The sequence below is a fragment of the Nicotiana attenuata genome, unplaced genomic scaffold (assembly GCF_001879085.1).
Source record: "Nicotiana attenuata strain UT unplaced genomic scaffold, NIATTr2, whole genome shotgun sequence".
Taxonomy (NCBI): Eukaryota; Viridiplantae; Streptophyta; class Magnoliopsida; order Solanales; family Solanaceae; genus Nicotiana; species Nicotiana attenuata.
The window spans coordinates 47,308-62,990 of record NW_017674969.1 but is presented as its reverse complement, the minus strand read 5'-3'; the positions used below and the strand labels follow the sequence as shown (position 1 = coordinate 62,990).

Genomic DNA, 15,683 nt, shown 5'->3' with positions numbered 1-15,683 from the left:
AAGCTGATGAACAAGAATATGAGCTAAAGAAAAAGTGTAATATTGCTTTGATCTCTTAGAATGTAAGTGCCTTACAAATGATTAGAACTCCTCTTTGCATAGTAGAGGAATTCTAATTATGATATAACTCTAATTATAGAAGAAAATCTCACGATTAGCTAATTAATCGTCCTTGATTTGATCTGTTCTGAGATTTCCGCCATGATCTTCGACTAGTGACGGATATCTCGCCTTTCTGTTATTATGCTACCTTCGATCTTGCTCGGTGTCTGTCTCATTCAGTCTCAATCACTACCAGTCTCGATCTCGACAGGTACCTCGAATCTTCGAACTTGGTACCTTGTCCTCGTATCTTGGCCTGATCTATTACGGGATCGATCTTCGATCCTTTACACTGGTCTCGATAAATCAGTAAAATCGAATGGACCCGATTTTAACCGTTCACAAACAGTGGCATGATATTTCTAAGTTGACGTTAACTAGCCAACGCAAAAACAATTATATAGTTGTACTTCTTCCACCAATCCTTCCACATTTTAAACGACCGCTGGCTTCACAATCTTTTCCATTTTCCGATCCTTATCTATCCCGTCGTATTCACTTGTTTCATTTTCCATTTCTCAATCACACTCATAAATAATTATACAAGAGTTAAAAAAAAAACCAGCATTCTGCATTGAATTTCTGTACATTAAAAAAAAAGGTATGTCCACACTCATGGCGAAAATGATGAGCGGATCTACTCCTACTAACCCTGGTAGCACTGGTACATCCTCACCGTCGCTAACTCCGCCGCCGGCTTCTCTTCCCGTCCGTACAATTCCCGGCGGCTACGGTTGGCCTTTGTTAGGACCAATATCTGATAGATTGGACTATAACTGGTTCCAGGGACCTAACACTTTTTTTACCAAGAGAATTGAAAAGCACAAGAGCACTGTTTTTAGAACAAATGTGCCTCCTTGTTTTCCGTTTTTTCTGGGTGTTAATCCGAATGTGGTGGCGGTTCTTGACGTCAAATCGTTTTCACATCTGTTTGATATGGAGATTGTAGAGAAAGCTAATGTTCTTGTTGGGGATTTCATGCCTAGTGTTAAGTATACTGGAGATATGCGTGTTTGTGCTTATCTTGATACTTCTGAACCTAAACATACTCAGGTACGTACCTTTTCCATTTACTTCTCCTCTCCTAGCTAATTCATTTTAAACAAACATTTTCTTGTTCCATTTTCCCATAGCTTTTAAATATATTAAAGAATTTGTGTCCGTATGTGTTTTGATCTGAATCCATTCACATGAAATGGGATAGAAGGAGTATCTCTTTTCCCACGTTTGGAAATTGAGATATGAAAGAGGATGTTCGTTGCTGAACTTTTGCAATATAACATTAAGGTCGCCGGCACCCAACGTCATTAGCCTAGTGGTCAAAAAAGTGAGTTGAGAATTGCGAGGGCTCAGGTTTAAATCTCACCAAGAAGCAAAATGTAGTTTTTCTCATCGGTCAAAACCTTGGTAGATAGAGTTGTAAGCAGGGGTGAATTTAGGGGCGGAAGGATGTTCACCTGAACCCCCTTCGTCAAAAATTAAACTGTATATATAAGGCAAAATGTGATTTTTACCTTTATATATTATGTTTTGAATTTTCTTAACACAGTCTAAAAATTTTCCATAGCTTAGTGGTCAGTGGGGTCCAAAACCTTTTTAATTTTTTTCATTTTTTGAACCCCCCTTGACGGTAATCCTGCCTTCGCCACTAGTTGTAAGGTACTTATATTGGTAGGAGATAGTAGGTAAATTTTTAGATGAGATGATCGCATACTGTAATATATAGTAGATCAGGCACAAATCCAGTGTTCGAGTCTTACCACCACCTATATATAATTTAAAAAAAAATCACATGCTTGATTTACAGAAAACTAATTAAGCTCGTATTGTATACATAATTAAATAAATAAAAGTAAGATGATAGCACACTTTTAACACGTATAACCTTTGTCATGTTTGAAAAGCCAAAAGGTTACTTTTATTTCTTTTTGGTTGTTGAGAGTCTTGGGACTAAGAAATGTTCGCAAAAGATTGTTATAGGATTGGAGTGAGTAGATAAAGGGAGATGATTGGTCAGAATTGTTAATTATATCTTGGTATAGGAGTATGAAATTTAAGGATTAAGATATGCTGCGACAAATAGTATTTCCTAAACTTTAGGTTAGTTGGTCCATGTAGGTACGGCGACAGTTCGGTCACTCACCGAAACATTAATAAATGTTTCTATATAAAAATGTTAGGTATAAAATAAAATAAAAAATTTCAAACTGCTACCTTATGGCTTTGGTTAATTTCAGTTTATAAACACTTTTTATATTTGTCAAATGTGTAGATAGAAACTGCTCATAAGCTAATTATTCATCTAATAAGCCTACTCAAACACGATATTATTGACATTAATGGAAGGGCGTTTTTAATTTTCACTGATTTGGTCACAAATGATAGTTACAAGAACCCAAAAAATATAAAATGTAACTATGAGAGTGTTTAGATTGGCTTTTAAGCTTAGTCAAATAAGCTTTTAAAAATTGGGCAACTCAAACTTATTAATTTTTGGCTTAAAAATTATTTCTGCTGAAAAATCACTTTTTAAAGCCAATCCAAACCGGCTCTATATCTTGGCCTTGCAAAGTTCTTATGACAAACCAAAGATCTAAAGCTTTTAGTAGAATCAACCGCACATATGGTCAATTAATTTTACAGTAGACTATTCGTGTGACCTATAGGTCAAGGGTTCGAACCGTAAAATTAGTCATCGATTTTTGTATTAGGTTTTGTCGCATACATCACACCTTCTTAAGGTGCAACCCTTCTCCAAACCCTACATAAATACGGAATACTTTATGCACTGAACTGTTTTTTTTCGTCTTAAACTTATAAGTGTTGATAAAGGACCACTGGAACATGTGCATTTTGTCCTAGACTATGAAAGGACCAGCAGTTCAATAAAGTGAATATACATATATACAAAACATATATAATGCCTATATAGAAAAGATCAGACATGAAAGGAACGATATGACAATTGACTTAGATTTCGATGAGCCCAATTGTCCACATTTTATTAGTCATCACTTTGAAAATATCCTCTTGTACATAAATTTTACGTATGAATCTAGATATCAATTTTTTTTAAATATAAAACCTATGAAGTATATTTAGGAGCTATGTAAATACGGTATAAAAATATGCTTATAACTAAAAGTAATTTGAAATATTTAAATTAATCATATATGAAAAATAATTGTGTTATAGTGGAGTAGTAAGAAATAAGTGTTTGTTTTAGCGTGTTCCTTTATTTGTGTGTATTGTTTTCCCCTTTCCCTTTTAATTTTTATTTGTTGGATAGGAAGAATAAAATATATGAAAATTAGTAGATAAATTTTTATTGACAAAAAAGGGATTTCGAAGATAAATTCTCTTCCTCCTTTTTCCTCTTCTTAATTTTCAAAATTATGAAGAAATATTTTAGAAAAAAGGAATAAAACATATATTTCTAAGTAGACATAAAGTAAATTTCTCAATCCAATTCTGCATCAACTTGAAATTTTGACACTAATTTGTCTTGTAGTCTAGTGTAGAGTAGATGACAATGGAGTTGGCATTTCAGTGAAACAATAAAAGTCTAGGTGTCCACATTTTACACATGACAGATATTAGTTTCAAAATATCTCCTCAAATCTCTAGTAGATTTTTCTTCTTTATGTTTTTCTAGAAAATGATTATGACTAATGTTTTGAAAGGACAAAATTACTACTTATTCATGATTTGTTTTGCAGTGGTTTAACTTCTAAATAGTCCAAACCAATCACAAGATAAGGATAACTAAAGTCTCATGTGGCTAATGCCTTAGTAGAAGTTCTTTATATATGGAACATTCACTCCAAATGTCTCAAAAAAAATATTATAAAGTAAAATCTTACATTATTTTTTATGAAATATGCAATTGCAAATCTTGAAATTATTTCTAATTTGTTAGTTCATATTAAACTAGTTTATCCTAAATGTCTTATTGATGTTACGTAGATTATTAGTTCACTTTATAAGCTATATATCTTCTCTTATAATATCTACCAGTTTATTTTTAGTTACAACTCTTTAGTTTTTTGTTGTTCTATTGTTTTTGTAATTTAACAACTTTGTTAATTAAGTTTATCAAAGTCTAATAAACTCTAAATTGTGTAAATAGAATTTATTTAAAGTTTAAACGAAAATGTAAAATATATAAATTGTTAACATTTTTAGCTATAGCAATTATTTCTTGTTAAAAGTTTTAAGTTTCGTCCAATTTTCTGGCAAAAAAAAGAATTCGGACCTCATTTTTTTTTAATTATTCATTTTAGGTAGCATTATGAACCCAAAAAAGAAGCGACGGACAAATCGCTTGCCGGTACAATCCCAATCGTCAGTTACCACTGTTTTTAGTTGAACCCGCTTGTATAAAATCCTGGGTTAAGTCACTGCTTAGAGCAACGATAAAACTGTTTCCATGTGACCTATACGTTATGGGTTCGAGCCGTAGAAGCTGTCATTAATGCTTGCATTATGATAGGTTGTCTATATCATACCCCTAGGGGTGCAGCCCTCTCCCGACCCTGTGTGAATGCGGGATGCTTTGTACATTGGGATGACTTTTTATTTCTTACTTATACTAAAAGTATATTTTCTATAACAAAAAATTTGGTGATTTAGAACAAAAATTATAGGATACATTTATCATTATGCATTGGTAGTTAAACAATTTTTTTATACTGTTTAATTGCAGATAAAGAACTTTTCATTGGACATTCTAAAAAGAAGCTCAAAAACATGGGTGCCAACACTTGTCAATGAGCTCAACTCCATGTTTGAAACTTTTGAATCAGATATCTCAAAATCAAACTCAGCTTCTCTTCTCCCTACTATGCAAAAATTCCTCTTCAACTTTTTCTCCCTCTCTCTCTTAGGAGCCAATCCATCAGCTTCACCAGAAATAGCCAATTCTGGCTACGTAATGCTTGACACGTGGCTAGCTATTCAACTTGCACCTACTGTTAGTATTGGTCTACTTCAACCCCTTGAAGAAATATTTGTCCACTCTTTTAATTACCCTTTTTTCCTTGTCAAAGGTAGTTATGAAAAACTCATACAATTTGTCAAAAATGAAGCTAAGGAAGTTTTAAATAGAGGAAAATCAGAGTTTGGACTTACTGAACAAGAAGCTATACATAACCTTTTGTTCATTCTTGGGTTCAATGCTTTTGGTGGTTTCTCTATTTTCTTGCCAACCCTATTGGGAAATCTTGGAGATGAAAAAAATGCAGAATTACAAGAGAAGTTAAGAAATGAAGTGAGAGAGAAAGTTGGATTAAAGACAGAAAATTTGAGTTTTGAGAGTGTTAAAGAAATGGAACTTGTTCAATCTTTTGTATATGAAACACTTAGACTTAGTCCACCTGTGCCAAGTCAATATGCAAGAGCAAGAAAAGATTTTAAACTAAGTTCACATGATTCAGTATATGAAATCAAGAAAGGTGAACTTCTTTGTGGATATCAGCCATTGGTAATGAGAGATCCAAAGGTGTTTGATGATCCTGAAAAGTTTGTGTTGGAAAGGTTTACAAAGGAAAAAGGGAAAGAATTGCTGAATTATTTGTTTTGGTCAAATGGACCACAGACTGGGAGACCAACTGAATCAAACAAACAATGTGCGGCTAAGGATGTTGTTACTCTTACTGCTTCTTTGATTGTGGCTTATATTTTTCAAAGGTATGATTCAGTGAGTTTCTCTTCTGGTTCACTCACATCTGTGAAAAAAGCCAGTTGAGTTTTGAGTTGTGGCAGCTAATTAAGATTTGCTAGACATGTCGGAATAATGTCTCTTCCACCCCCAACCCCCCCCCCCCCCCCCCCATGTGATACTCCTTATGTATGTAATATAAATTCAAGAATAAAATTTCAAGGAGTGTGCTTATTTTTTGTATTGACTATTGCCTTAACTTTATACGAGTTTTACACATTTAGTGGGCGTTTGGACATAAGAATTGTAAAATTTCGGAAAAAAGTAAAAAAAAAAAAAAATTCAAATAAAAATGGTATTTGAAATTATAATTGTGTTTGGACATGAATATAATTTTAGGTTGTTTTTGAATTTTTGTGAAAGGTACCAAGTGAAAATTTTGAAAAAAATAACTTTTTGGAGTTTTTCAAATTTTTGAAAAAATTCGAAATTCAACTTCAAGTGAAAATCGAAAACTTCATGGCCAAACACTAATTTCGGAAAAAAGTGGAAAAAAACAGACTCTTTAAAGAGTTGCAGTTTAAAAAACTCTATGCATGGCAAAGTCGCTCAAAAGAGAACTTTTGTAATCTTCAATTATAAGTGGGATTAATAATTGGAAAAATACATTGATACTGATGAAGGAGGCAAGCATATGTATCCAATGACTATTTTTTCTGCTTCAAATTTTTGGCAATTAAATCAGTATTTTTTTTCCCAATTAGCTCAACAGATTAGTCCACCCACAGCCAGGGTGGTTAACTTCGGAAAATTCTAAAATGAAAAGAATTAAACATGCAATGTGGAGATTAGTCCTAAGAGAAAAGTTCTTGCTCATTATGTAAGATTGTTAATTACAACTCTGTTGCTGTAACAATAGTTGCCAAAAAAAAAAAGGGAAGAGAAAAATGATAGGAAGAAAAGCAACTCCATATTCGAATCAATAGGAGCACGTCAAGCACCTGGAGCTTTTCATCTTTTGTCCAAATAAACCAGTAATAAAAGGTAACCCGGTGCACGAAGCATCTTGGGTTCACGCAGAGTCCAAGGAAGGGCCCGCGGCCCAAAAGGGGTGGTGTAGGTAGTCTACCCTAATGCAAGTATCAGTGGCTGATTCCATTTGTTTTCTACACAGATGTTCCATTTGCTACTTGATACTAAATGTTTTTATTTACATATCTGAAAATCATTATACCAAAATAGTCAGCAATTAATCGAAGCGCTATCTAAAACCTTTGTTTATACATAAAGTAGAACTACTAATTTCCTTGAGTAATTGCATTATGTCAACAAACCCAGACCTCATAATAAAAGGTAATGCAGAAGCATGCAACCATTTGTTTATTTATCACCCTCGATCCAGCACTAAGTCCAATCAAAAATACATATTCCTCAACCTCAGACCAGAATAGGCTAGAGGATATAATGGTGGTTCTCAAAGAACCATTTTATAAGAGGTGAACAATATACAAAATAAATCTTATACGTTATTTGCACCAAATGAAAAGCTTACAGAGAGCCTGAGAGAAGAATACTTAGGGGTGTGCAGCAATCTCAAGTAACTATCAACACCCTCCAAAATTCCATGCATGCTGTATTTACTCTCCTTCGCTCAAAACTGGTACAATGAGTGGTTTCAGCTGTGCAAGATATACAATCGCCCACCTATTCAAGAAAGAAGAAAAGAAAACAAATGTTCATAAGTTTTGAAAAAACAAAATATGAATGTCATTCAAAGCACTAATATATAAATAAGATATGTATGTTCGAGCGCTTGTGTAGATAAACCTAAATAAATGCAAAATTTCAGGACTATGTCCTTCCCCGAGGGAATAACAGAAGTCCTGTCACAAGTTGGACACAAAATCCTCAAGCTCAAGGATTTAGATTTCTGTCGGCACTCGGCAGCATAAGAAACTGCTGTATGTTCGTGAATTCCTTGTTGAAGCAGTTAAAAGCAGCACACGAATAAAAGAAAAAACCTCTAGAACTGCCAGAGCTTAGTATGGGAGAACTGGCCGTCAAGATGCATCATAATATCATTATAGTTCTAGATTGAGGAGTTGGCCAAATTTGGAGGTAAGACAATTACAGCACTGGTAAAGCCCCGACTGGATGCTGCACTAGGAATTTGAAAAGTTATAATTTGGATTTCTAGGCTACTCCATGTTTCACTCTTTTCAAGCTGTTCAGACAGTAATCACAGCCCCTTAACAGAATCAGAGTCTCAATTATGTATCCATTCTTCTCAAGTCTAACCTTGTCTACAAGTTTCACAACACATAATCATTGTTTTTTATGGAAAAAATCAGGAGGGGCTGATAGATCCTAAATTGGATATCAAATCTCTTGGACAAACTTTCTTGTCACCAGGAGTTCTATGATCCCCTCAGGCTATGAGTATCAAGATACAACTCACTCGAAGAGCAACACCGAAGCAGTTCAAGATCCACCAATGACTACGTGGAATGACACGAAAGAGTTGGCTTTCAAGGAGCAACACGAAGCAGTTCAAGATCCACCAATGACTACGTGGAATGACACGAAAGAGTGGCTTCCTAGATATTAACGAGTCCCAGTTATCTTCAGGATTCAAGAACTATCATATTATTCACATGGCTACTAACATATAAAGCCCCAAAATACAAGATTCCCAAACCATTTAAGATGGTTTCCTTCAGAAGGATTAACAGTATATTCATAGACAGACAGTTTTTTTCCCAATACAAATGAATCAATCAGAGTGAAGACCTTAATATTTTCCAACAGTGGTATTCTTCAGATACCTAAAAGCATTCACAAGATGAAGCGGTGGTATTCGCGAAAGGAAATTACTACTCACAAAGTTAGAGATCGATGAAGCAAATAGAAAAGTTATCGAAGAGAAGCAAGAGGAAAAAGAAGTTGGATTCAAGGTATTCAGAAGATTCAAACTTAAAAGAGATTGATCAACTTAAAGGCAGAGGTGGGAAAAGTGAGACAAAAGTCAAAACCACATATTTAGCAATAAACTAATATATCTGGTTCAAAAGCCTCTCATTAGATGGAATTCGATATTCTAAACACACAATTTGTATTCCATTCTTCCTGCCTAAGGAGACTATCAAGGGGAAAGAGTTCTGAGATTAAATGTAAATAAAGTTAAAAATAAGACTGCAAACTCAATGTTTTCAGCTCCTGATATTCCATCACCTTAAAACTCAAGTGTCTAATCACATAAAATTGTTCAGCCTATCATCCGAAGCTTCAAATTGTGTTTTAAAAGTTTTAGGATCACTTGAAAACTTTTCTTTATTGCCTTTTCAATTCTTTAAGTTTCTAATTAAAGTTCTTTTCTTTATGACAATGGCGCCCATCCAATTTGCACACAACTAATTCATTGAGCAGCATGTTACAGCCTACAAGCACAGACGTTCGGCAACCCTGTCACCAAGGCTAAAAAAGATAGAATCATACTGAATGTTGCAACTGAGATTGAATATGGAATCTCCAGTTGTTACTCTTATACCTCAACTATTCAACCATTCCCTCAGACAACTGCTAATAAAACTTGTGTCATTCTCTTTGGATATGATTCATGTCAAAATTATTAGTAAAGTTAAAGATAATGAATTTAAAATTCGCGTTTGTGAATATCTAAGTACATCAAAAACCCTATCTAAAGTCACTATCATATTTCGCAATGTGTAGAAACATCCTGATCATATCAGAAATTTGACCATAAAAGTCATATTACGTCAAATAAGGGCAGAGGGATTTTTTTTATTTTTTTTTTATGTTTTGCAGTTTGACCTGATTCAGCCTTTTCCTATTTGAAAGTAAAATTTCAAGTAATTTTCTGTATTAGTCTACCAAATTATGTGGAGTCTTTCATGCCATAGAAGTTGAGAAATGGGTATTTTCATAAATGTAAGTTGTTAATTCAAATTTGGTGCAGGTTTGTACTTCAAAAACTTGTGGTCTATTAGGTAACAAGGATGATCTCCCCTAGTCTACCGATTCTACTCCTTAAATATTACAGCAAATTGCTAAGAGAAATCAGTTTTAAAACTTTTTTCATAAGAAAATTTTGTGATTAAGGAAATCACTTTTTTAACTTGAAAAAGGTTTTATTGATCCTTTTCACTGCTTCATGCAGTCTTACTTTCTAGAGTCTTCTATTATTTTAACCTTTCCTCAGCATCTTTGAGATGATTGCTAGATTTGGGAAGCTTTTAGCAGTAATGACAGATAAATGGTTCAGATAGACCCTTTCTTTCTGTCCGTGCTGTGGCTCAACTAAACAGTCTACTTTATCCACCCAAGTGTCAAAGGACGAATTCAAAACTCTACTTTTTTGGTGTTATGTTCAAAATTCCATACTCTACCTAAAGGCATCCAAATATCTTCAAGCATAAAAATTTCATAGAACGATAGTTATCTACTCCCTATATTGTTTTGCAGCTGAAACAGAAATTTTCAACTATATACCACACTTACATCATCCAACAGCACACAGTCGCCGTGATAATCAATGTTAGGTGCAACCTGCATCACATAATACAATCAATCACAGTAAAGTATTGCAGAAATCTAACTGGGAAGATATAAATGAAACAAAAAACACATACAGATTAGTAGAAGGGCCTCTATTGCAGCAAATTCTGGTGCACAGAGATGCAATAACTCCAATTGCGACAAATATTAGAGTTGTTACCAGAAATCCCATTTTCGCTTTGGATCTAAACCAAATAATCTCTCAGATGCCTCTTATTCTCTGCATTACCAAAAAAAAATGGATTTTTATAGTTCAACAAACAACAGCACAAAAAAGAGAACCCTTTTTTATTGGTAAATTGCAAGTTATTATTAGTAATTTTATATATCAAAAGGGCACAATGCACACTAATCAATATTTACAAAATTCCAAAATTCAAAATAAAGAATCAATTTGGAAACAGGCATATAATATGAATTTGATGTATACTGCAGAAATTGATTGAGAAATAGCGAAACTATACAGAAAATACGTACAGTTAATGAGAGAAACAGAGAGAAGTTGAAGAAGCTGGATCCGAAGTAGAATTGTTGTGGATGAATCTGTGACCAAAATTATTGGGGTAGTATTCACAAATTTTAGTTTTTCAACGGGGTAAACCAGTCATTTCAATTGGCTATGTAAAAGAGAAATTTCACTTGACTCCAGAAAGTTCCTAAGTAGTGTAGAGAGACCCCATTTATTTTCAAAAATTCTAAATACTCCCTTAAAGGAGTGGATGTGTATTTTGTTCTTATTCTACGTTGAGAAAGAATTATATTTATCCATTAACTATGCCAAAAAGTGAAATGGTCTAAAATATGCTCATCGTTAGTACTTTGGATCAATTTTGTAACAGTGAAGAATATTGACCTAAATTATTAACGAAGAACATTTTTAGACTTTCACATAGTTTCGAATATATTTTGACATTTTTTTCTTTTTATGTTTATGCATGACTACTAGCATGAAATCCTATTTGCACCAACCAAATTTTGTTCGACAAGTTGATTGCGTACATTATTTTTCATATTTTTTCCCAACATTATTGTTTATATACGAACACCTCAACCATAACGTCTATAGGCATCATAATTAAGATAGAAGGATTAGGGATTTATTTAAACATGTTACATCGTTTTGGAAGCTCGATACAAATTTACTTGGTTGGATGGACAGCTATTTGTGTTAATTTTCTCTTTTTCCCCCTTTTTTTGCTCGACACTTTGACATTTTTCTTAGATACATCACCACTCCTACATAAATGTGAGCATTATTCCCAATCTTTGATACAAAAAATATTAATGGAAATAACCAATCTCCCACTTTGTATTACTGTATCATACGGCATGCTTTTATACCTAACTTGACAGCAGATACAATAATAGGAAAAAAATAACATTTCAAGCGACTACAAATATGACTGCAAGCTTTACATTTGAGAATTTTGAAGAGTCAAACCCAAATACTTAAGTGAAGAGGACGTCGAAAGAGCTTAATCTAAGCGAATTATGCGGAATGCCAATAAATTAATGCATTTAGCTCGTAGAATTGGTGCAATCAAATTTATATTATCAGAAATTATTCGTTGATGTTTAGGCTTTAGCAGTTAACATTAAATATGGATGAACCACCTTATCCAGAAACTTGAAGTATTCCTTCCTGAAGAATAACATGGCACTTGATCATTTTAAAACAAGTTAGATCAAAAGCTGAATCTTGTAAGAGTTCACAAATGGGACTTAAATCAGAAAGAGAGGCAACAACGGAAAACTCACCCCATAAATTCAAAAGTTGCTTAAATACAACAGGAACTTGTCAGGGGCCAGTCAACAAATTAAAAAATTGTCAGACAACGATAAGATCTCTTCTCTTCTTTTTTTCTTCTTTTTAAGTGAAAAAATAATAGATTTTTTTCCTATTCTCTTTTCAGAAGGGAGGGAAGGGGGATGGAACAACAGGTATTAAGAGGAGGGAGACTCGTTTTAAAGATATGTCCTATACTACCACAGCCGCCAAAACTTTAGAATGTGAAGCTTGGTTCAACATCCATCGCCCAGGCAAACTTTGCTAGAAGAGACTTTTTGAACATCTGCAGGAGAAACAAGGATCAAAAGAAAACCACAATGCACGAGGTCAATTATCAGTAAGAGATGAAATTCGTGGAAGGAAGTACATGTTTCCATAAGACATTGTAAAAAAGGCATTACCTTTTCTATGGGAACCTCATGGCGCTTACACCATGCCACTGTGATCCTAGGATCCAGATAGTTGATTTTTGATGTGCCCAAAGCCACAGTTTTCAACTCTTCTTTCGTTTCTATTTGCTTCTCTATTTCACATTTGTTTGATCTATCTTTTTCTGTAATCTGCAAACATTACACTTAAAAGTCAGCAACTAAAACAAAGAATGGAAGAAAATCTACAGTTTAGGATAGGGATAGTACGCTTCAGGGGCCAAGTTCCTCTTTGCCTTGCCATCAGCGCCCTTCAATGGAGGCTCCCCTTTTTTGGCCTGAGCCAAATCTACTTTGAATTCTTGCAAAAGAGCCTAAAAGACAATTACGATCTAAAGTAAATGCAAATTTTACTTGGCTACAAGTGAACTGCAGGTAAAATATCATCAATTAACATTCAATCCTCTTCTATTGGGAGGGGGGGGGGGGGGGGGGGAGGGGGGGTAGCCACTACACATTATATAAGGTAACTTATCAGAGAGAAATGGTCTACAGACAATGAACCACTGATAACAAAAAGTAATCACCTTTAATTCATCTATCTTCTCATTCAACTTTGAAATTTGTACACTATGCGACTTTGAAACACTACGCTGGTGATTACAAATTATTGCAACCTGCAACAAGAAACATAGATATAGTAACTGAAATATTTATCACCACTGTCCAAATCAGAACTTGTACTGTTCTTCATGGAAGTCTCACCTCTTTATTTGCCAAATTATATACCGCAACTTTCTCAGCAAGCTCTCCACCTTGTGTCAGCTTGGTCAACTGCCATCAGTAGCAATGCAAATCAGCACCAGGAAAACAAAATTATGTGCACTGGTAATGAGAAAGGCATAATGGATCTCCATTACCAGTTACAGAAGCATGGATAACCATATACTTCAACTACAATCAGAAGACAAGCATCTTTTCCCCAATTAAACTCACAAGTTGAGAGTGAACGACTGCTCCATTCTTAAATGGACTTGAACATAATCAGTAATTTTGCATAAAACCAATAGTAACATCCATTAATTTGTGACAACCAAGAACAGTATTTGTACATTTTATAAAAAGACGAGAATATCAACAAATTTCCCAATCTTCAGGGCTCTGACAGTGCCCATTAGTGAATTTAGCAGGACCTTGCATTGACAATAAAATGACTACTCCAGAAAACTTCAACTTCAAGTTGAAATTATCTATCATTAGACTCAAAAAAATATTTTAGACAAAGTAAGCATCCATTTATCAAGCTAAAAACTATTCAAAAGCATACAACAACTAAGACTCAATCCAAACTAGTTTGAATCGATTATATGGAGCCACCCTCATTTCTAAGAAAAGTTAACAAACTCTGAGTCTCGATCACTTCTTCTCCTTGCTTCCTTTTTGAAGTAATACACTAGTACTCATCACCATGCAGGCTTCCTTTGGAATTAAGATGGTTCAAAGTATGGTGTTGACGATATTGTAGGCCAATTCCCAGTATTCATCGAAGACTTTGCACGTCTTGTTAGCCATTAGCATAGACCGACGTTCAGCGGCAGATCAGGACATGCTCCAAGATGTTTGTGTTGCTGATCTCAAGCAATACACATCTTGTTTTGGCAACCTTTTCTCATTTTATCCTCTATTACTCTATATATGCTATTTATACTGTTTGTTGAATGTGTTCATTTCTAACTTATCTAATCTTTGTATAATTGCACATGTATCTTAACATCCATTTCTGCTATACTATTCAAAAGTATGCCACATCAAGAAAACAACACCTAAATCCCAAGCTAATTGGGGTTGGCTATGTGAATCCTCACTATTCATGTCGCTGCATGCAATCAGTCTCAATCCAAAATTAAAAAAAGTAGGTTCTCTAGCACTAAAACTCTCTACATTTTCTAATGGTATATACATTTCTAACAACACTAGAAGACTCTTAGCAAACATTAGACCTAAAAAACGTACCACGATGACTAAAATTTAGCAACCAACTAACCAGTATCATCTATACAGGTTTTTTCCTTCCATTATGCCTTACTATTCACCAGGTCTACATGGATTCCGAGAGATTTTGGGTCTTTTGGGACTTCTTTCAATGTAACTCTAGGTCTACCTTGTTCCATTTTTAACACCTTCAATCATCATGGGTGTGACAGACAACTACATCTGGAAGTCGACATAAGACATGACAAAATCATCTTAATCAACCCTCTTTCATTTTATCATTTATGTGCTCTACTTGCACCTTTTATCGAATGAGATCATTTCTGATCTTCTCTAATCTTGTATGACCACACTTCCATTTAACATTCGCATCTCCGCGACACCCATCTTGCAGATAGGTTGGACCTTAGAGGCCCAAGTCCAAGATTCACTCTCACATAACATTGTCCATCTTACAGCTTCTATAGAACTCACATAACAGTCTGGGAACACTTTTCTATTTCAACCAACCTATTTTAATTCTTTAAGTAACATGTTCATCTATCATCCATTCATTTTTGTAAAAAAAATCTCCTTTATCCAATGAAAATGTAACAGAAACTGATAAGCAATACTCAAATCCATATTGGACGACCATCACAACTCAAGAAGCAGTATCGTAAGGTAAAAAAAATTAAGTTTATAAATTAACTAGTGAAGAATATAAAAGAGGTATATAACAAATCGGAACTTTAGCTTTTATTAAGCAGTAGGGAGCTAGGAGATAAATCATTACAACCAATTCACAACTCTTATTCTCATTTTTACCTTAATAATTACTGGAAAAAAAGGGGAATTAGGGTTTTTGTTTCACGAAAGACAAAATTGGAGAAATATATATGAGGAGAGAGAAAGGGGATGTGTAACGTACAGAGATGAATTTGGCCGGAGAAAGAGATCCCGAGGATGACAAAGGAGGAGATGGAGGTGAGGAAGAGGAAGAGTGGTGGTCATTCAATGGAATTTGGCCGAAGAAATCGACGACTCAATTTCAATTCGTCTTAGCAGGCCAATCGGAATTTGGGTCCGAAATTCGACCGCCATTCTCCATTGCACGTCCCACCAAACGGCTAGGTTGGATTTGGGCTTGTCTAACCTAGAATGATATTGGGCTTTGAGTCATGTGGGTCTCACTCCTTTCATTTAAATGGGCCCTCAT

At 34.5% G+C, this 15,683-nt stretch overlaps 3 protein-coding genes across 3 annotated transcripts; 1 reads left to right on the top strand and 2 right to left on the bottom strand.

The window, feature by feature from the left end:
• The first annotated feature begins 540 nt into the window (after nt 1-540).
• LOC109219524 (fatty acid hydroperoxide lyase, chloroplastic) lies at nt 541-6,004 on the top strand. Its single transcript, XM_019383982.1, has 2 exons — nt 541-1,155; nt 4,808-6,004. Exons 1-2 carry the CDS (start codon nt 706-708, stop codon nt 5,846-5,848), a joined length of 1,491 nt encoding a protein of 496 aa, XP_019239527.1. The 5' UTR covers nt 541-705; the 3' UTR covers nt 5,849-6,004.
• A 1,077-nt stretch (nt 6,005-7,081) lies between these two features.
• Nucleotides 7,082-10,924, bottom strand: LOC109219525 (V-type proton ATPase subunit e1). Its single transcript, XM_019383983.1, has 4 exons — nt 10,814-10,924; nt 10,411-10,556; nt 10,280-10,327; nt 7,082-7,465 (listed from the first exon to the last, which is right to left on the bottom strand). The coding sequence occupies exons 2-4, from the start codon at nt 10,506-10,508 to the stop codon at nt 7,399-7,401; spliced, it is 213 nt and encodes a 70-aa protein (XP_019239528.1). The 5' UTR covers nt 10,509-10,556; nt 10,814-10,924; the 3' UTR covers nt 7,082-7,398.
• A 1,667-nt stretch (nt 10,925-12,591) lies between these two features.
• Nucleotides 12,592-15,683, bottom strand: LOC109219523 (DNA topoisomerase 1 beta-like). Its single transcript, XM_019383981.1, has 6 exons — nt 15,659-15,683; nt 15,396-15,508; nt 13,259-13,327; nt 13,081-13,170; nt 12,764-12,867; nt 12,592-12,685 (listed from the first exon to the last, which is right to left on the bottom strand). Exons 1-6 carry the CDS (start codon nt 15,681-15,683, stop codon nt 12,649-12,651), a joined length of 438 nt encoding a protein of 145 aa, XP_019239526.1. The 3' UTR covers nt 12,592-12,648.